Source organism: Mustela nigripes, chromosome 10 (genome assembly GCF_022355385.1).
Source record: "Mustela nigripes isolate SB6536 chromosome 10, MUSNIG.SB6536, whole genome shotgun sequence".
NCBI lineage: Eukaryota > Metazoa > Chordata > Mammalia > Carnivora > Mustelidae > Mustela > Mustela nigripes.
In genome coordinates this window covers 36849480-36870325 of record NC_081566.1, presented here as the reverse complement: position 1 = coordinate 36870325, position 20846 = coordinate 36849480, and the positions used below count along the sequence as shown (strand labels likewise).

The window sequence follows — 20846 nt, the reverse complement described above, 5'->3', positions numbered from 1 at the left end:
CGTAGAGTTGCTCATAGTATGTTCTTATAATAGTTTGTATTTCTTTGGTGTTAGTTATGATCTCTCCTCTTTCATTCATGATTTTATTTATTTGGGTCCTTTCTCTTTTCTTTTTGATAAGTCAGGCCAGGGGTTTATCAATTTTATTAATTCTTTCAAAGAACCAGCTCCTAATTTGTTGATTTGTTCTATTGTTTTTTGGTTTCTATTTTATTGATTTCTGCTCTGATCTTTATGATTTCTCTTCTCCTGCTGGGCTTAGGGTTTTTTTCTTGTTCTTTCTCCAGCTCCTTTAGGTGTAGGGTTAGATTGACAAAAACTGTACATCTTAACATTACCTAGTAAATGGCAACTGATTGCATGTTAGTTGGAGAAATCAAGGCATTAAAAGTTTGATTGACTAAAAACATAATAAAATGAAAGTTTGAGTGACTAATGAGAGAAGTGAAAGCAAGTTTTCTTTCTTCATGGTACCCATACTAGATGATTCTAGACCCCCTTTTCTCATTAATATGTAAGGAGATAGTATGTAAACTCAGTATAAATTAGAAACTAATGTTTCATTTTAAAATTCACTTTTTTTCATATGTTAACAAGGTACTATCCAAAAAAGTAATAATTAATTGCTAATTTCACGTTTCTAATAAAAGAATTAGAAAGATGAACACAAGATAAATTGAATTGAATGGAAAGCAATTGATGATACATAGTTAAGACACTTAAAATCAGTCAGAGAGTGAAGATTTAGAAAACCAAGTTAGCCTAAATGCAATGTGTGACTAATGCAATAACCTCATGCAGAATTCACCAAAAAGAGTGTTCGTTAGTTTTTGAAAAATGCCATTTTTCTTCAATTTTTTATGATTCTAAACAATTTTTAGACTATGGATCTTTAAAAGAAAATTGAGACTTGTGACAGGCATCTGGGTGTCGCAGTCAGTTAAACATCCGACTCTTGATTCTAGCTCAGGTCATGATCTTAGGGTTGTGGGATAGAGCCCCATATTGGCCTGGGCACTGAGTTGGGAGTCTGCTCAAGATTATCTCTCTCTCCCTCTGCCCCAGTTCCTTGTGCATGCACACACTTTCTCTCAAATAAAAAAAAAAAAAAAAACTTTAAAAAAATTGAGATCTGTGACATTGTTCTACAAAGGTTCATTGCATTAAGCCTGTGTTTTAATATATGCTTATATAATTCATATAGGAATACATAACATAATATATTATATATGAGAAGATAATGATTAGATTTTATTATGATTATTAATGTCAATTTCTGGTAAAAGCAGTCTAATTATTTTTTTTAAGTTTTGATTTAAAACTCCAGTTAGTTAACACAGTGTAATATTACTTTCAGGTATACAATACAGTGATTCACTTCATTACATCACCCAGAGCTCATCACAACAAACATACTTCATAATGCCCATCACTTATTTTACCCATCCCCCACCCACTTCCCTTCTTGTAACCAACAGTTTGTTCTCTATAGTTAAGAGTCTGTTTCTTGGTGGGGCGCCTGGGTGGCTCAGTGGGTTAAAGCCTCTGCCATCGGCTCAGGTCATGATCCCAGAATCCTGGGATCAAGCGCTGCTTCAGGCTCTCTGCTCAGCAGGGAGCCTGCTTCCTCCTCTCTCTCTCTCTGCCTGCCTCTCTGCCTACTTATGATCTCTATCAGTCAAATAAAATAAATAAAATCTTTAAAATAAAAAAAAGAGTCTGTTTCTTGGGGCGCTTGGGTGGCTCAGTGGATTAAGCCTCTGCCTTTGGCTCAGGTCAGGATCTCAGGTCCTGGGATGGAGCACCGCATCGGGCTTTCTGCTCAAAAGGGGGCCTGCTTCTCCCTCTCTCTCTGCCTGCCTCTCTGCCTACTTGCGATCTCTCTCTGTGTCTAATAAATAAGTAAAATCTTAAAAAAAAAAGAGTCTGTTTCTTTGCAAGCTGGAACAACTGCTCTGAAAAACAGTATAGAGTTTCCTTAAAAAGTTGAAAATAGAGCTACCCTACAACCCAGCAATCACACTACTGGGTATTTGCCCTAAAGATACAAATGTAGTGATCAAAAGGGACATGTGCACCCAAAAGTTTATAGCAGCAATGTCCACAATAGCCAATCTATGGAAAGAACCTAGATGTCCATCAACAGATGAATGGATAAAGAAGATGTGGTATACATATACAATGGAATACTATGCAGCTGTCAAAAAAAAGAAATCTTGCCACTTGCAATGATGTGGATGGAACTAGAGGGTATTATGCTAAGTGAAATAAGTCAATCAGAGAAAGACAATTATCATATGCTCTCTCTGATATGAGGAATTTGAGAGGCAATGTGGGAGTCAATGGGGGAAAGGGAGGGAAAAGTGAAACAAGATGGGACCAGGGTGGGAGACAAACCATAAGAGACTCTTAATCTCAGAGAACAAACTGAAGGCTGCTGGGGGTAGGGGGAGGGATAGGGTAGCTGGGTGATGGACACTGGGGAGGGTAAGTGTTATGGTGAGTGCTGTGAATTGTGTAAGACTAATGATTCACAGACCTGTACTCCTAAAGAAACTAATACCTTATATGTTAATTAAAAAAAAAAAAGAGTCTTTTTCTTGGTTTGCCTCTCTTTCTTTTTTTTTTTTTTTTTAAGATTTTATTTATGTATTTGTCAGAGAGAGAGCAAGCAAGAGCGAGCACAGGCAGACAGAGTGGCAGGCAGAGTCAGAGGGAGAAGCAGGTTCCCTGTGGGGCAAGGAGCCCGATGTGGGACTCGATCCCATGACGCTGGGATCATGACCTGAGCTGAAGGCAGCTGCTCAACCAACTGAGCCACCCAGGCATCCCTGCCTCTCTTTCTTGCCTTTGCTTATTTATTTTGTTTACACATGTGGTATTTGTCTTTCTCTGACTGACTTATTTCCCTTAGTATAATAGTCTCTAGCTCCACCATGTCATTGCAAATGGCAAGATTTCATTCCTTTTTATGGCTGAGTAGTATTCCATTGTGTATATATACCTTAAGTTCTTTATCCATTCATCAATCAATGGACACGGGCTTTTTCCATAATTCAGCTATTATAATCTAAGCATTTGAGAAATTCAAAGTCAATGCACTTCTGTTGTGATAAATAGAATTGTTGAATCAATATATTGTACACCTGAAACTAGTAAGCACTGTATATTAACTATACTGGAATTATAATAAAATAAAATAGATTAAAAAAAAACAAAGTAAATGCACTTGGGTGAAAGTTAAGCATGAATTTTAAAATGGAAAGTATACATGTGCAATATTATATTTCTCATATCAGTGTTGTATTCCATAAAAATAGTTAGATCGGGATTCAAATTAAATATTTCACACAAATATGTTTGCATAATTCTATTTGTATCCCATGAATATTAATATAAAGGGCATTTGTTTAAAGATGTTTATTTAAATTCAGCTGCAACAAACATAATTCTTGGTCAAAAGTATCAAGCAATGAATTTCACATATTATACAGGGAATAGTCCATGCTACAAAATTATAAACACCATATGAATATAACAAGATAAGCTTGCTTAAAAATTTTAAATTAGATTAAATGAGCTTGAAAGGTAAGGACTAAATGCTAACATATGGAATGTAAGATTTCCAAATGTTAATTTAGTTAACTTTCTTGTAGTAACTACACACACACACATACTACTTTTATGTCTATTTCTAAAAATAAAATAGTAAACTACAAGGTATATATGAGTAGAACAAGGAGGACATCTTGAGGTCATTCTAGAAATGCACATTTTTTTCTTAGGTCTCACACACAATTCATGATTTAAAAAATAGGTCATTTAAACTAAGTTAATATATTCAGTATAAAATGTGTTTTTTCTTCAAATAAGAGGGCAAAATTTCTCAAAAGCGTTTAAATTTACTTAAAAGCACCCTCTCTCCCATTTCTGTTGCTGTTTCTGTCTCACACACACACACACATACACACATCCAAAGACTACAAAGAAGATATTTTTTTGATGACTGACAGGTAAAATTTTAAAATATGAATAAAACTGTACAAATGTTTTAGCAAAACTGTCTTAAATATGTTACCTCAGTAGTAAAAAAAAAACTTCTCAATTATCTGTCCAAAGTACTTCATTCATTAATCCACTGTATATCTACTTTATCCTCCTACTTTTAGAAAAATAGAAATAATACTTAATACAATGTTTTGAGTCCTGCATATGTCTTTCCTATGCACTTTGAGTTAAACCTGGACTCGGAGGACCATTGGCAGAATGTTCTGGCTCTTCAGGGCCATTCGTGACTTTAATACCTTCATCTTCTTTGTTTCCTTCATTGGCCTTATCAAGGGCACCAGTTGAACCAACACAATTAGCACCCTGTTTTGCATTGTCCAATTCATTATCAAATTCGATTTTATCTTCTTGGTTGTTGCTTTTCTTTATTTGTCCATTCTGGGCAGGGTAAGTGCTAGCAATGACATCATACAGGAATTGGTATTGCTCCTAGTAAAAGAAAGAAGCAAAAAAAGCTTATGTAATTATTATAAAGAAAGTTTACGTATTTATTTTCATGTCAGATAAAAATTAGCAAGAACTGGTCATCTCCTTGGAAGTCTTGGATAGCAGAAAACTACTCTTTTTTGTTTTTATAAAAAGAACATTTTAAATGGCTTAGTCCCCCTATAGTTCCAAAGGATTGACTGCAGGGTATTCCTCAAAGTTTACCTTGGAGTAATACCAAACATGTTCATTCCCCTCCCAGGCCACGTGGGGTCTCATTTCTTTGTCTTGGCCCATGATGCCACTTTCTGGGCTTATCCTTCTTGGTTTAATGCCTAAGCATCATTCCTCTAAGTATCAGCACAGAAATCACCTGCTTCCGGAAAGCCTGTGCAGATCCCCATAGGTTAAATTCAGTGCCCATATTCATGTTCTTTGTATAATCTCTCTGTCATTTCAATTACTACATTGTTTAATAAATATCCACAGTTTCCTCATACTAAACTGTGAGTCTCTTATTGGCAAGAGCACATAGTAGGTGCTCAGGACATTTTTATAATCAACTATATGCAAGCTCAGTGTCCTGCACCATTAAAAGCTGCATAGATCTGAGTGAGGGGTTAAGCTTATATGGTGACTAGTTATGAATTTCTGGGCTAGCTGGAACATCCAGGTTAGATTGATTACAAAATGCCACACTTGCTAGTCTCACTGGATCCACACTTCTTGGCAAGGTGACTTGGCAGACCCATTCAACAAGAAGTGGAGTCAACTTCCCCATTCCTTGAATCTGAGCTAGCGTGGTGACTCGTTTGGATAAGAAAATGCAGAGGACAACAGATTGTGCCAGTTTCCAAGCCTGGTCCTCAAGAGATCTCGCATACTGCTGCCCTGCTTCTCAGAACTCTGTTGCCTTAATGGGAATGTGCCTGGGCTAGTCCTCCAGAGAAGAAGACACCTGCATTCTACTCACTCTTGTTGCCAGAGCTAAAGTCTAGCAACTGCCAATCTGTTAGTGGTAGGGATCACTTTGGATGAGGCAAATCCCAGCAGATACATTAGCAGTGGCAAACCAGTAAGTGAGCCTTGTCCACACTGGTTGACGCTGATGTGATTGGCAGAACAATTTCATTGTGCCAATAGACTATTGAACTGTAATAGTTCTTTTTTTTTTCTGCCACTAATTTTGAGGTGGTTTGTTACACAGCAATACAAATTAATACAGGAGTAAAGATGGGGAAAATTAGGGAATTCATGAGCATTTGAGGAGAAATTCTTTATGAACTGCCACAACAAACCACTGGCAAGCTCTAGTTAGTTCTTTTATTTACATTAATAATAATCTAGGGAAGCCTGGGTGGATCAGTCAGTTAAGCCTCTGCCTTCAGCTCAGGTCATGATCTTGGGGTCCTGGAATCGAGTCCCATGTGGGGTTCCCTGCTCAGTGGGGAGCCTGCTTCTCCTTCTCCCTCTGCCTGCCACTCCACCAGGTTGTGCTCTCTCTCAGATAAATAAATGAAATCTTTAAAAAATAAAATATAATAATTTAATGTGAATTATCATGTAGAAAGGGAAGATAGGAAAGAAAAATAGAAAGGTAAATAGAAGAGAAGAAGAGAAAAGTTGAGGAATAGGGAAGACAAGGAGGGAAGGAAAGAAAGAGAAGAAACTGTTAAAATAAAAATGCAAAAGACATTGAAAGCAGCTGCGAGATCTACTTACAAGCGTGGGAACCATTCCTGGTCTAGCTCTGCGGAGAGATTTTACTACTTGAAAAACATCTATTACTTCTTCTGTTTCTGCACTTTCCAAGAGATTTAGCAAAGCACAAAATAGTCCCGTTTGCTGAGATCCATCTCTATAAAATGAAGAGAAGTTTTAAAAAGAAAATAATGCTACATTTGATGGAGAAGGCGATATTAGAATAAAAACTGAGAGAGATGAAATGCATTCTTCACTTCACGTTTAATGTAATTATGTCATTCCAATCTCTTAAGAGCAAAACGTTTCCGCTCAATGCATTTTTTGGAAAACTTTTTTCAGTTTGAGAATATAATAATCTTATAGTTTGAAAATACTTGTCTCAGGCTTCATAAATATTTTTTCTTCTGTTTAGTCCCTTATAGATTATCATGCATTTTTATTTACATCTGAAGTTGTAAGGAAGTTGTTAGGACAAATATTGTGATGCCAATTTGACAGATGAGGACATCAAGACGTAGGGAAGATAGATAGAGACATGCCCAGAAAGCAATAAAACCAGAAATATGGGACCAAATATTTTGTATATTGCTAGAACACATGCTTTCTCTTTTTCTCTCTTCTGCCTCTCTAATGCTTTTTACAAATGTCCACATTTCTGTATCAATAGAAAAATGACACCTGGTATAATTATTCATTAATAGAGGACAACTCAATGATTTACTTACCTATAAAAAGCATGTTACATTATAATAAAGATTCAATTATGTTATTAGCAGGATTTTATTTATTATACACAACTAAGGGACATATAATAGATATTCAGCCATATCTTAAGAAACACATATAATTTTGAAGTTTAACCTTGCCTACTTTAGCTTTCTTTTGTACAAATATCACCTTTGAAAACTCTAATAAAGACTGAAAAGTCATGCATCTGTAAGGACTTGATACTAGTGTATGCAATTCTAGTAATAATAATGAAGCTTTCTTGAAATTTCTAAAAGCATCTCAGTAAATTTACATTTCTCATTTTCCTTTTTATTTTTATTTTGCATTTACTTTAATATTTTTATGTAAATATTTTATATTATGCATCCTTCTTTCAATATCTCTTGTTTAAGGTAGCTATGTAGGCATCTCTCACACATGAAAGTCAAGGGTCGGGACGTCTGGGTGGTTCAGTGGGTTAAAGCCTCTGCCTTCAGCTCAGGTCATGATCTCAGGGTCCTGGATTCGAGTCCTAAATCAGGCTCTCTGTTTAGCAAGGAGCCTGCTTCCCTTCCTCTCTCTCTCTGCCTGCCTCTATGCCTACTTGTGATCGCTGTCTGTCAAATAAATAAATAACAACTTAAAAAAATACTTAAAAAAAAAGTCAAGAGTCTACATAGTAGAAATTAATAAAGTCAAAAATTATTATATATAATATTAAAGTCTTTTCAGGTAATATATAACTTGGAGATGTTTACTGAAGGCAAAGCATCCATTCCTTTAGATTGTGTTAAGACCTGATAGGGTGGATCAATGCATATAAGCATAAACAAAATTGATATCCATCCACCTGTCTGTTCATGCATCCTGCCACTTATTCATTAGTTCATCCAGGCCATAAGACACTCAGATTCATTGTGAGGCACTGGGAGTCAATGTGACACTGGTATTAAGAAACTTATAGACTAAAACTACTGCAGTATAATATAATCATTGCTATCATTATTTCTATAATAGTCATAGAAATTGCTCTGTATGTGCAAGCAAAACTGAGAGTGACTGATTACACAAGAAGCTTTTGTTGTGGTCATGCATTTTATATATCAGGATAGACTTTAACAGGAAGTGTAAACCATGAAGTCAAGCATTATGCTGATTTTTAGAGAATATCTTATCAAATCCCACCCACCTGCAGTGAATGAGCAGAGGAGCACTCTTGTGATGCTTATTCCCTTCAGGGGAATTCTTGGGAAGATTTTCTTTGAGAGTCTGGATCATAGAGATCAATTCTTTGGGTTCTGCAGGAAGCTCTGTCACATTCCAGTTATTATACTGGTACTGGTACACAGTCCGAGAATCTTTCCTCTGAAACCAGAAAAGAAGGGAACATTAATTCTAGTAAGGTTCAGTCCATTTAATAATTTAATAGTCACACTGTCTTCACAATTGCTTTCATTTAACCCTTAAAGGTTTACTCTAAAAACATTATACAGATTTCTCTTTGCTTTTATAGAGTTAGTAATATTAGTTTTTCTACCAGATCAGTTACCAGAACAAAAATACGTACTCCTGAAATTATTTACATACCTTGGAATGTCTCAGTTCAAATACACGGAGGGTGTAAGCTGGAGATTCTTTGGTATCTTTCATATCAACTTGTATATCTCCATATGTTTGCTTTTCTTCTTCCCAATACTGAGCACAGGCTTCCTGGATGACAAAGAACACAATTCAACAAGCCCCACACAAGGGTTCTGTTTGCTTTTTAATATATTCAGAACATCTCTTACTGTCTCTGTCTCTCTTTGCCCTTTCTCTCTTTCCCTGCATTCTATTAGATTGAAATTACTAACTGTGTTCTAAAATGGAAAGCCACACATAAAGCTCTAAAATCTAACTTCAGTATGGTGGACATCCATTTCACAACATCTGGTGTTTCCTTGTGTGAATGAATCAAGGGAACTGAGACATAACCAAAGTGGCCAGGACACCACAGGAACGGCTCTATCACCACTAGTGTAGGTCTTGGAGATCTGTTTCTTCCTTCCATACCCTTATTATCAACACTTCTTCAAAATTTATAGATTGAGCTGATGTTGATCATGACCCTTGCAAGAAGTGTCACTATCTTTCCGGTGGTCCTTGTGGAAGGAGACTTCATCTTTTGGAGTTTTGTCTCCGTATTTTGAAGACCAACACCGTGAGCACCCTTATATAAGTTGACTCCATACCTAAGTAAAGAGTCAGACTGAAAAGCAGGTGGAACACAGAAGTATGTTCTCTCTGCAAATGGTTCTGCACCCATTACCATCACAGTTGCTGACAGTGTTAGGCATTCCTGCCTCAACTAGCGTTTTAGTTCCTGGCTTTCACAATTTAGGTGAAAGAAAAGAGTGCTGGAATTCCATGCTGGAAATCTGAACATGTTACTTTTTTTTAAAAAAATTTTTTTTAAAAATCATAAAACAAAACGTGTCCTATATCCAGGCATAAGGCACCAAAGAAAAGACAAAAAGAAAAGGCATATAGTTGCATGCTTATGAGAATATTCACTAAATACGCTGTAACATATACCAGGTAATATGTTAGGTACTAAAACTAAGTAAAATCTACTACTAGTGAGATTTTGATAACCCAAGGTACTAAGGAAAAGATCAAATAAATGTCACAGGCATTAAACAGATCAAATTAGATCTTGGGTTCACCTCCAACTATAAAATTTTGTAATAATAAATATTACATGAACATAAAGAAGGCAGGATTTAGATAAATTTTTCAGGAGTTCTAGAAGAAAAGGATCAAAATGGAAATAAAGGACACTTTTAGACATGGGAATTCCAGTAAATTAAGTCTCAGTGATGAAAATGCAAATGGTGTGTCAAGATTCAGTCAGAAAACCTACTTGTCCAGAATAGAAATCATGGAAAACATAAAAATATGAAGAAAATTGAATTATTTTTGAGGGTCTGGTTATTGAGGGTCTTAAACAACACACTGAGGAGTTTGATTTTCATCTGAGGAAAACAGAAGGAAAATGTGTCTGTTGTTTGTTGTTTGTAGCAAGCAGTAACACTGGGATTGCTCTGCATGAGTTGATCCATTGATGGTGGGTAGGACTGGAGAAACAGTAGCATGAGAGACTGTCAAAACCCAGACATGAGATTCCGAAGACCAACACTTGCATGGAAGGTGGTAAGAATGAACAAAGGTAACTTTGTGACAGAAGGGTCAAAAATCCTATGGTTGAGTTGAGAATCAGGAAAGTAATTCCTGAGAATCAGGAAAGCAATAAGAATGGAAAATGATATTTTATGACAGAAATACAAAAAATATATATATTCTTAGAAGTACAAACCTGGTCTCCATTCTTCAGCTGTGTCAGCATAACAATAACTCTGACTTTTCTTTGGAATACCATCTGCCAAAAGTCACCAATGGTCTCTTTTAGTGGTCCCTGAGCAGCAATCATCACTTCGGGTTTCCAGTAACTCTTTAATAAGAAAGAGAGACAGAGTGAGAGAGAGAGAGAGAGAGAGAGAGAGAGATTCTGTTACTCTTGCTCACTGATGAGAGAGCAATGGATTCTTAAAATAATCATTTGGAAATATTGTCACTTAATTTGATATCAATTCTGTAACATAAAAATATTAAGATCCTTAGAACCAAGAAACAATGTGATATCTATATGTAGTTAGTTAATGATACTTAGTTAATGATAATACTTAGCTAATAGTGTGAAATCAAGTTTAGAACATATGATCTTAACAAAACTAACAAGTTTTTCCTTCCAAAACTAACTTCAAAAAAAAAGTAAATGTGGTTGTAAAAAGAAAATATGTAAGCATTTCAGATTATCTTCACCATGTCTCTCCACTTTGCTACCTACACAGTCTTATGATAACTCTGAATTAAACTAATATTCTACAAGTGTGTCTTAGAAAAATTTGGAAAATAAATCCAACTTCATGTACATGCAAAAAGAATTTACTGAATGACTATGGTTCCTTGTTAGAATTTTCTGCTTACTGAAAAAAAAAAGTTATGAGACAGACTCTTTAATAACTCAGATAATCTGAATGAAATGTTTTAGCTATGCAAAGATGCAAATTCTTATTTGCCTAAAATTTGGGTATCTGAGTAAGTAGAAACATTTTCAAATACTTATATTTGCTCAAATTGTATTATCTGTATTATTTGGAAGAGTCCTACCGGTCATAAATTGTAACTAATAAGCATTGTCTTATTTTGTATCAACACACTAGGTTTTAATATCAGTCTTTCAGTAAGCTAAAATACAGTATTAAAAATGAAAATTTTGTGTCAATCAATAATTATTGTCAAGCTCATCATTCTTTTATAAAATTACTTAATGAATGACCATAAAAATATAGATTTTTATAATGTATTCTACAATACATTTTTTTAAAGGGTTAGATCCTGGGCTTGGGAAATGCAAGTACCTACCATTACAAAAGATGCATTGATGTATCTACTTGTTTCCTCGGAGTCACTGTCATCATCAGAAGATTCATCTGAATCATGCTCACTCTCTTTGCTCATCTCCAGTTCATGTTTGAGTGGCACTCTGTTAAAGTCATCTATGTAAAATAAATTAGTGGTAAGTCTTTCTTTAAAAAATCAAATACCCTCTTGATTGTCATGTAGAAATTAGTGAAGTAACAGACTGCATAGTGTAAATTTACTGAGGTACATGAAATGAGACCCTACATAAAATTCAGTGTGTATTGATTAACAAAATCACAAAGAGGAAATCTAAGAAAAAGCAGCTTTCCAAAAAGTTCCTAGGAAAAAATGGGATATAGCACCATGTTAAACAATAAATAGATATAATATTCTATATAATCATTCAGTCTTTGACACATATACTTTAGTTTTCCATGGAAAACGGAAAACTAGTTTTCCATGGAAAATCATCATTCTGCTAGATATGTTTAAAAATACATACATAAGTTTGAAAAAATACATAGCTTAGGTAAAAACCCAATTTCTCATTTATATCCTGTTAATATCAAATTAACAATCTTAATTACATAGGTATCTCAGGTGACTTATTATTCAATCAAGAAAATTATTTAGTGCATAATTTCCAAGTGTTTCTCAATTTCTTTAATCTATAATATCCTGACAAATGATCCGATTAGCTATATCATCATCAATTCTAGATTTTTGAACTAATATTTAGAAGGACTTCAGCCAAATATACATCGATATGATTTATTTGGTTGTCTAGTTTGTTAGTTTGTTATATTTTCTCCATGCTGATTTATGCAAATTTCTCCATGCTAGTTTATGCAAATGAATAAAATGAGAGTTGTACCAGGCATGATCCTATAAAATTCTTAAATAACAGAATTCAAATATTGAAACTGTACATATGTTGTTAGTCTACTAAGTCTGATGATTAACAGTTTATGGGGTGCTTTTTACCTACGGTCAATCTCCCAGATAGAAGGAAGGGAAAAGGAGAAAGCATAAAGGAAAAAAAGGAAGTAATGGTTGCTATTGGCAGTTACCCTGAAACAAATAACTGAAATAAACTCAACAGGAGAGAGAACTAGTAAAGTGGACTTGGCCTTTTTTCTCCCAGCTTCAGAGGTTACATCTTTCTGGAAAACCCATTTCTGAAATAATTGATAGAAAATAGTAAATTGGTAGAAAATAGTGTATACAGTCTATCCTCCAAAGTCCATTGTGAATGTATGGGGTGCAAAATATTTTCTATAATTAAATTTAAATAGCCCATTAGTTATTCCCTGCTCTGAACCCGATGTTGAAAACTTGCCTCAAAATCATTTGTGTGTGTGCATGCAAAAAAGAGTTTAATTTTATCTGATACCAAAGAATAACACAGAATGAGCTACATACATGGAATGATGTAAGAATTCCTGTTTTTACTTTTATTCTGTTCTTGATTTCCAATGTGCTGTGTCCTCCAGCTCCTATACGAAGGAAGTCTCTGAGGGTGAAAAAACAGAACCGAACACTGCTTTTAAAATGCAAGTTGTGCTTTTGTTTATTATTGTGGCAAAAGATGTTCCCTAAAGAAAAGTATTACATCAAATTTCGTGGAAATGTGTATTCATTGCCTATAGTTCACAAGTTTTAAGTTTTCTTTTTAATTTTTCAGGCATTTCATATTTTTGACATGGTGAGTTTGAACTCAAGATATACAATCATTTAACAAAATAGGTTTCCCACTTAAGAGTTGCTGGAGAGCAAAATAGCAATGGTTTGGTCCTATATAACTGAAGCACTACTGTATCCATGTTGATGATTATCCATATTACAAGAGGCAGTGGTATATTACTGGAAATGATCAGTAATAAACTCTCCAGATACAGCATTCACAGAAGACTTGGCTCATGCTTCAAATAATTGATGCTTCATTTGCTTACACCTTCCGGACCGCTTTCCTTCCCATTCACAGCAGATGATCTAGCAACAAGACCTCTCCTGTCTGCTGGGGAAGCTCTCAAACCCTTTTGCATTTCTGTTTCTGCTTTTTACCTGTGCACTTCCATTTCTCACTTGAAAACATCAACAGTTTCTTAACTGGTCTCTTTATCTTCAATCAATCTCACTTGTTCTAATCCTTTTAAAACAGGAAACAGAGTCCCCCTGAGGCTCTCAGCAGTTTGCCTTAACTAGGAAGCATTCAACTGCACCAAAAACCCTTCAGGGCTGCGCTGTTCAATGCTGGGACCAGCCTCACCCTATGCTGGTTCCCTTCCACTTCAGCCAACCAACTTCTTGACTCTGATAAGGGTGTGAGTTGTCCTTTAACTTTTATGAGTTCTAGGCCTGAGCTACCCTTTTCTCTTGTCACTCTGCTCATTTCAGACTTGCCTTTTAACTCTCAGTTTAAAGATTTATTTATTTATTTGACAGAGAGATAGAGGGAGAGCACAAGTAGGCAGAGTGGCAGGCAGAGGCAGAAGGAGAAGCAGGCTCTCGGCTGAGCAAGAAGCCGGGTGTGGGGCTCGATCCCAGGACTCTGGGATATGACCAAAGGCAGAGGCTTAACCAACTGAGCAACCCAGGAGGTCCCTAACTATCAGTTTAAATGCCATTTATTCTGGAAGATCTCTCTGCCTGTAGCCCTTTCTTTGCATTTGTTCTTAAGTATTTATCAAATGAATGAATAATCTAAACCGAAAGAGCTCATCATATACAGTTCATTAGGATTTTATATACACGCAAACATATGTGCATGGGATGTGTGTATGTACATATATATGTATATATATATATTTTTAAATATGGTATGCTCTTTATATTATATGTGTGTGTGTATACACACACACACACACACATATATATATATATATATATTTTTTAAATATGGGACGCTCTTTCAAACTAAATATGGTTTGATACCCCGTATCAAACCCCATGCATTGCTGTGTAACTGAGTGAATGAAAACCTCATTTTTCAGGGCGCCTGGGTGGTTCAGTGGGTTGAGCCTCTGCCTTCAGCTAAGGTCACAAGCTCGGGGTCCTAGGATCGAGTCCCACGTCTGGCTCTCTGCTTAGTGGGGAGCCTGCTTCCCCCTCTCTCTCTGCCTACCTGTGATCTCTCTCTCTCTGTCAAATAAATAAATAAAAACTTAAAAAAAAAAAAGAAAGAAAGAAAACCTCATTTTTGAATACCAGGCCGTTTGAACTCATGGAGGCTAATGCTTTGGAAAGCATCATACTTTTTGTCTGTCAGAATGGTCACCCAGTGGCCCTTGCCCTCTAGCCAATACCCACTATTATAGATAAAACTAATGGCTTACCCTCATCTAAGACAGGAAGGGCTTTTCACACTTCCAAGCGTATCCATATCTGCTAGAGCTCTATTACTAAATAATTATCTAAGTCGTTATTCTCAAATTACAACTCAGTCTCTTACATCTCACCAGTCAATGTCTTCCTCTCTGCTCTCTGGTACTCAGGGTCTGTCATCAGTAAACTGCCACCCATCTTAATGCTTTTCTCCCAACAGTTCCTTCACCTTTTATGCTTGGGGGAGTAGGGGTGCACCAGGTGAAACCCAAGGGTCTCTTGAGAACACCACCAAAAATGCATTAGTAGGTCTTTGGAAAAAAAAAACAAACAAACCTGAATTCCCCACATACATCACAGCTTGAAGGAAAGATATGTTCTGTCTTTGCTACCTGTTTCTACTTATTTCTCCTCCTCATCTACTCATTTCTCCTTATGAGTCCTACTCATTTCTCTTTCAAAAAGCCCAACTACTTCGATTTTTCTGACACCATGTCATATAGCTTTTGACCTTTGTTGGAGGCTCCAGGTACTGATTCCTGGATCACTCCTTCTCATTTAGTTTTAGACTTGCCTAATTTTTCTTCCCAGGTCTATCATCATTCTTGGTTACTTCAATATTGACAAGGATGATCTATGCAATGCTCTAGTCTCTTCTTAGCTTCTTCACCTCCTGTGACCTTTCCCTCCACTCTTCTACCAACCACTTTCTCCATTCCACCTCTGTAAGTTTCATTTCCAGCATTCATTTAAAAATTACAATTTCAATCATCTCATTATTGAAAATTACCTCTTTTTTTCCTAGTCATTTATTCTAGTATCTCCAGTCTAGCATTGTGCAATCCTATCAAAATCTTCCACATACCACCCTTACCACTGTCCTTAAGTGCCCCATGTCCTTCTTCAGCCAATTTGCTCTTTATCATCCACCACTCTATCATACATTTGCAAACAGCCTCAATTACTTTGCCTCCGACTTTCAAACAGTCACTTCAAGAAATCCTAGATGGGCTTAAGCCAATTGTCTGTATACACAGCCCCTATTTTCAATGTTTCTGTAGAAAACAATAAAACCAAAGGACTCTTTAAGTTCATGACCATAAATTTGAAATGATGTAACAGTTTCCTTCAATCTACTACGTTGCCTAGAGAGATGGCTTTCCTACTTTGACAAAGCCTTTCCATCTACTTTCTCCTTCCTCAAGTATAAGTGTTTTTTGTCCTATTCACTCCTGCCCCCCTAAACTTTTAACTGATGATCTTGCTTCATACCCTCTTTAGAAAGAAAAGACAACTGACAAGAACAGCCTTAACTTCCTATCACCAAATCTAGCAAGTGACCTGCATCTCTCCTCTCATTTCTTTTCTTCCTTTATGCTTAAATGAAATAATTTCACTATTTCTATAAGTTATAGTCACTAGCTGTGACCTGGGTTACACACTCTCACCATGTCCACTGCAAATCACTCTGACTCTTATACCCAAAACTGTACTCGACACAGGGCAAAAACCTAATCATATTTGTTTGGTCACAGAATTTACTCTTTCTTTTAGTGACTTTACATGAGAATGTCTAAATTACATTTATAAATATTTCCAAACATGGATCAAATATATGTATATGTGGTTTAGCAGAGTTAGTGTACTGATAGGTGGTTGATCTGTCAGCTAAAAGGGCAAGAAAAAAGCAATTAAACATCCTTCCACTCAAGATTACTCTGGCAAGCTGCTGGTCCTTCCACTATGCTTGGGTCTTCTAGGAGATTGTGTTACCTGCTGATTATTGGATGCTCTACCTACCCCCTCCTCCACACCTCATCCTCATTTTGAACCAAAACATTAACCAGGTCTGCATCTGATTAAAAACGTATTCCTGGTCTTGTGAAACTCTCCAATTTGGCCAGTTTGGTAGTTTACAATTCATTTCAGTAAACTGGAAATCATAAGAGAAAAGTTGCAATTTTTTTTTTTTTTTAACAACTGAACTATTTGGAGATAGCTGTGAGAATTCTCTGAGTGAGTGAACTATATCCTAAGCTAGCTTTCCAAGTAATAGCCCAATAAATAGGTTAGGACACATGTATTTATCCTTTAGTTTCTGTCTACCAGCTCCAGCCAGTTAAACTTTCTAAGTAGTCATAAACTCCTCTAATTATTTCCTTTCCAAACCAAACCAGATGTAGTTTTAAAAGGTGAGATGCGACATTGCCTTTGGCAGAGCAATTTTGTACGTATATACTATCTATTATTTTGACACTATATTTTATACCACCTTAATGAGAAATTGTTAAAAGTGTGGGCTGTAGACACATTTCTAGGTTTAAACAAGTTTCCTTTGTAAGAGCTTTTCACTTTCGGGCATTTCTCTTAAACTCTCTCTGTCTTAGTTTCCTCGTCTGTGCCCCATTGGTTGTGGGAAGGGCCAAATTCAAGAACCATGTCTCCCATCCAAGTACTAACCAGGCCCGACCCTGCTTAGCTTCGGAGATCAGACGAGATCGGGCGCCTTTCAAGAACCATGTCAAACATAAAGCGCAGCACTAGAAAATAGCCCTCAGTGAAAGTTATCCATAGCTATGATTATTGTTATCACTATTATTACCTGGAATTCAGCCTCTAGTGGAGATGGCTCACTGGGTGGATCTCTTTTCTTCATGTTAAATAGATATGGATGTAATTCAGACAAACTCACTTCTGTTTCCCCAAATTGATTGTATTCCACCAGGGCCTGATGGATCAGGATATACTGTGCCTACAATTCCAAAGGAAAATATAGATAATTAACTGACAACTTACAGTCCTATAAATCACATTTAAATAAATTATACACCTCCATAACTTTCCTCATATTGGGACAATGTATGCAAAAGAAAACTGATACCTATAACACTTGAATATTGTGGAATGTGGCTCTCACAGTTCTCTAGAATGTGGGCAAATTCCATGACAGTTTTTTTCCCAGTAAAAAATAGCTTGCTAAATAGATTAAATATCTACTATATAGTGCATAACTTATATTTTATTTCTAAAAATCAGAAAGCATTGTCTGTTACTTCCTTCAGTAATTATTATTGATCCTTCAACTCAATTCACTAATATATAAAACTATAATAAATTTCGCACTGTACTTAAGAGGAAAAGAACACAAGTTGATAGTCCCTAGAACACATTTTTTAAAAAGAGTTTCCTAGAATTATTTAAAATAGAGGAAATTATTTTTTTAAAAAGCACTATGCCAAATCAACATTTAACAACTCCTAACTTTTTATCATATTTGAATCCACTATTTTTAAATAAATGACATATTTCTGATAAAGTTCAAGCCTCTTTAACCACTAACTCCAGCGCCCTGACTTTGACTGTATCCTTTTACCCCATTTACTCTTTCCATAGGAACTATTTTTTTTTCCTGGTTAACAATCTATCTTTATACTTCTGCACTTACATTTTTGTATCTATAAACATTGTACATTTGTATGTGCTTCTTTAAAATTCTATACATTTTATCTTACATGTTTCATTCAGTGATTTTATTCACTCATGGTTTTCATCTGAGCTTCTAACCACATGGATGGATACAGACAAAGATTATCCCTTTCAACTGCATAGCATGCGTTGTCGGGCATCTGTATGTCTACATTTCCCCCCTTTCTCCATAAATATGAATAAAGTCTTGTCTTTTCTTTCCTTCTTTCTCTCTCTCCTTCTTTCTCTCTCTCTCTTTCTTCTTTTTCTTTTTCTTTCTTTCTTCTTTTTTTTTGGTTATTCTATCAATGTTTAATTCAATGAACATTCTTGCACACCTTTCTAAATGTGCACATTTGCAGGTGCTTCTCTTGGGCATAAACATACATGTGGAATTGCTGGGTCAAGTGCAGACAGTTTCAATAATAACCATCACTTACAAGTACTGGCTACATACATGTCCCGGGGACTTGCCTACATACTTTCCTTGGAATACCTTTTCATCAAAACTCCATAGAGTGAATAGGTCATTACCTCCATTTTACACATGACTTAACAAAGGCACAGAAATATTAAAAACTTGTGAAAGGATACACAATGTTAAGAATTAAAGGCAAGATATGAACCTTGGAAGTGTAGGTCCAAAATCTGGGCTCTAATCACTATACTATATTGTCCTCCCTGGTATTAACTTTATGAGATTCTACCAAACTGGTTTTCAGTGTTTTATTTATTCTTTTTTCCTTTCTGACACCTGTAAATGGCATTTTATTATTTATCTATGTGTTTGTTTATATAATTAAGAATCATCCTTCTTCTACCGTACTTTTTAACCACTAATGCAAAATACTTCTAACGGGTGCTTACCAATTGATTTAGTTTTCAGGAAATTAAAAGAGAACTATTTTCACCCACTGTTTAAAATGTGTCAAAGACTCAGGATTTCTTTTAAGATCACTGTCCCCCCCCCCCCACAGGAAAATTTCCGTCAAAAAGCAAAAGGGATATTGGGGGTTGAAGGTTGGCTCATACCTCCACTTGAACCATCAGGCATCTCTGTCGCCGTAGCTTGACGACATAACCATAAACATCTACTTTGTTTTCTGCTTCCAGACCTTCTAGCATGGCATCAATTCCAATATAAGTGCCCGTGCGTCCAACACCAGCACTGACAAGGCAAACAAACAAAGTGAAGGCATGATCGTGGCAGGGAAGTGAAGGGAAAAGCTGACGGGGTGAAGCAGAGGAAGGAACGTCAGTTTCTCCTCACAGACTGTTGTCCAAAGTAGCAACTGCCAAAGGGAAGGATGTCCCTACCAGCCTCAAGGCGAGGACTGGGATAGCTCTGGCACCTGCCGTGGGGCTCCATTTACCTGCAGTGCACCACAATGGGGCCGCTGAAGAAGTTGCTGAAAGCGTTCACTCTCCTCCGCAGCTTGAGGAGCAGGTGTGGGTCTTCAGGCACCCCATGGTCTGGCCAGCTGGTGAACTGAATGTGAGTCACCTCTCTTCCTGTGGCTTTCTCTTTTTTCTAGGCAAAAGATATTTTCTTTGAATTTTTTTTTTTTTTTTTAAAGCAAACTACCTGACCAGTAAGTGAAAGGAGGGGCAGGACCAAGAACTCCTCATGCAAGTGTTTTTCAACCATGGTGACATTTTCCTTTCCAATGGATAACCAGCTGTTGAGACATCATGCAGGGTTGGCAAGCACTAACCGGTAAGCAAGAACTCACCAGGAAGGCAATAAGCTGTGGTAAATGAGCTGAGGCTTCAAGGAACTTCCATGCTGCCATGCCAGAAACAAACAACAGAAACACATGCATGCACCAAAAATGGGGGTGTGGGTGGGTAGGAAAAGATAGAAAGCAAAGGCCATTCTCAAATTATTCTCAATTATTCTGAAATAATTCTGTCTGATAGACCAGTAAATTTTCTTCAAGTGAAGAAAGTCTGATAAATTATTTGGTTAATGCTATGTTTTGTAGGCGTCTTATATTAGAAATGTTAGCTCAGACTGTGGGGAGACAAGTGAGGAAAGTCAGCCCCAGACTATGGCTCATATTTGTCCCAACTTCAAGATAACCCCTTATTCAAGATGAATAATTCATACTTCTCTGAGCTGGTACGAAGAAGAACCACCTACATTTAGATAGCAGAAGAAACAACAAAACTTGGTTGGTTGTAATCTTCTGGTAAGAAATAATTATATTAATTAAGAATAATAATGAGACCAATCGATGTAACCTGATCTACATATGACCCATGTATATGGACTGGGGTTCTCATGCCTAAGTCCTTCATGTATTTTACCATGAACTATCAGTGGTGGAACCATTGCCCCACAGCCCTCTGTGGTTATCATAGTAACGCCGTGGTAGGCTAAGAAGGCCTTGGAAGAAATACACAAGGGGTAGGGTTATGTTTTGCGTCTTTATCCCTCTTTAAAATATATTCACATACCATAAAATTCATTCATTTAAATGATAAAGTGTTTTATTATATCCTCAGAGTCATAAAATCATACTACTAGCTAATTACAAGACATTTTCATGACCTCGCCAAAGAAACCCTTACTGATTAGCAGTCATCCCTCCTCCTGCTTCCCACCGCCCCTCAATTTCAAGCAATCCTAATCAACGTTCTGTCTCTATAAATTTGCCTATTCTGGACTCTTCATAACAATAGAA

General features: G+C 36.3%; 1 protein-coding gene across 5 annotated transcripts in view; it reads right to left on the bottom strand.

Moving 5' to 3' along the window:
• Positions 1–3405: 3405 nt before the first annotated feature.
• PTPRC (protein tyrosine phosphatase receptor type C) overlaps positions 3406–20846 on the bottom strand; it is a 124809-nt gene continuing 107368 nt past the window's right edge. For all 5 annotated transcript variants that reach the window (XM_059413045.1, XM_059413046.1, XM_059413048.1 and 2 more), the window contains 10 exons: positions 19533–19690; positions 19192–19327; positions 17297–17446; positions 12793–12883; positions 11371–11504; positions 10262–10396; positions 8494–8616; positions 8096–8271; positions 6217–6352; positions 3406–4497 (listed from right to left, as the gene is read on the bottom strand). In XM_059413045.1, coding sequence (XP_059269028.1) covers positions 4222–4497; positions 6217–6352; positions 8096–8271; positions 8494–8616; positions 10262–10396; positions 11371–11504; positions 12793–12883; positions 17297–17446; positions 19192–19327; positions 19533–19690 — 1515 coding nt within the window. In that variant the 3' untranslated portion in view covers positions 3406–4221. The remainder of the gene's footprint in view (positions 4498–6216; positions 6353–8095; positions 8272–8493; positions 8617–10261; positions 10397–11370; positions 11505–12792; positions 12884–17296; positions 17447–19191; positions 19328–19532; positions 19691–20846) is intronic.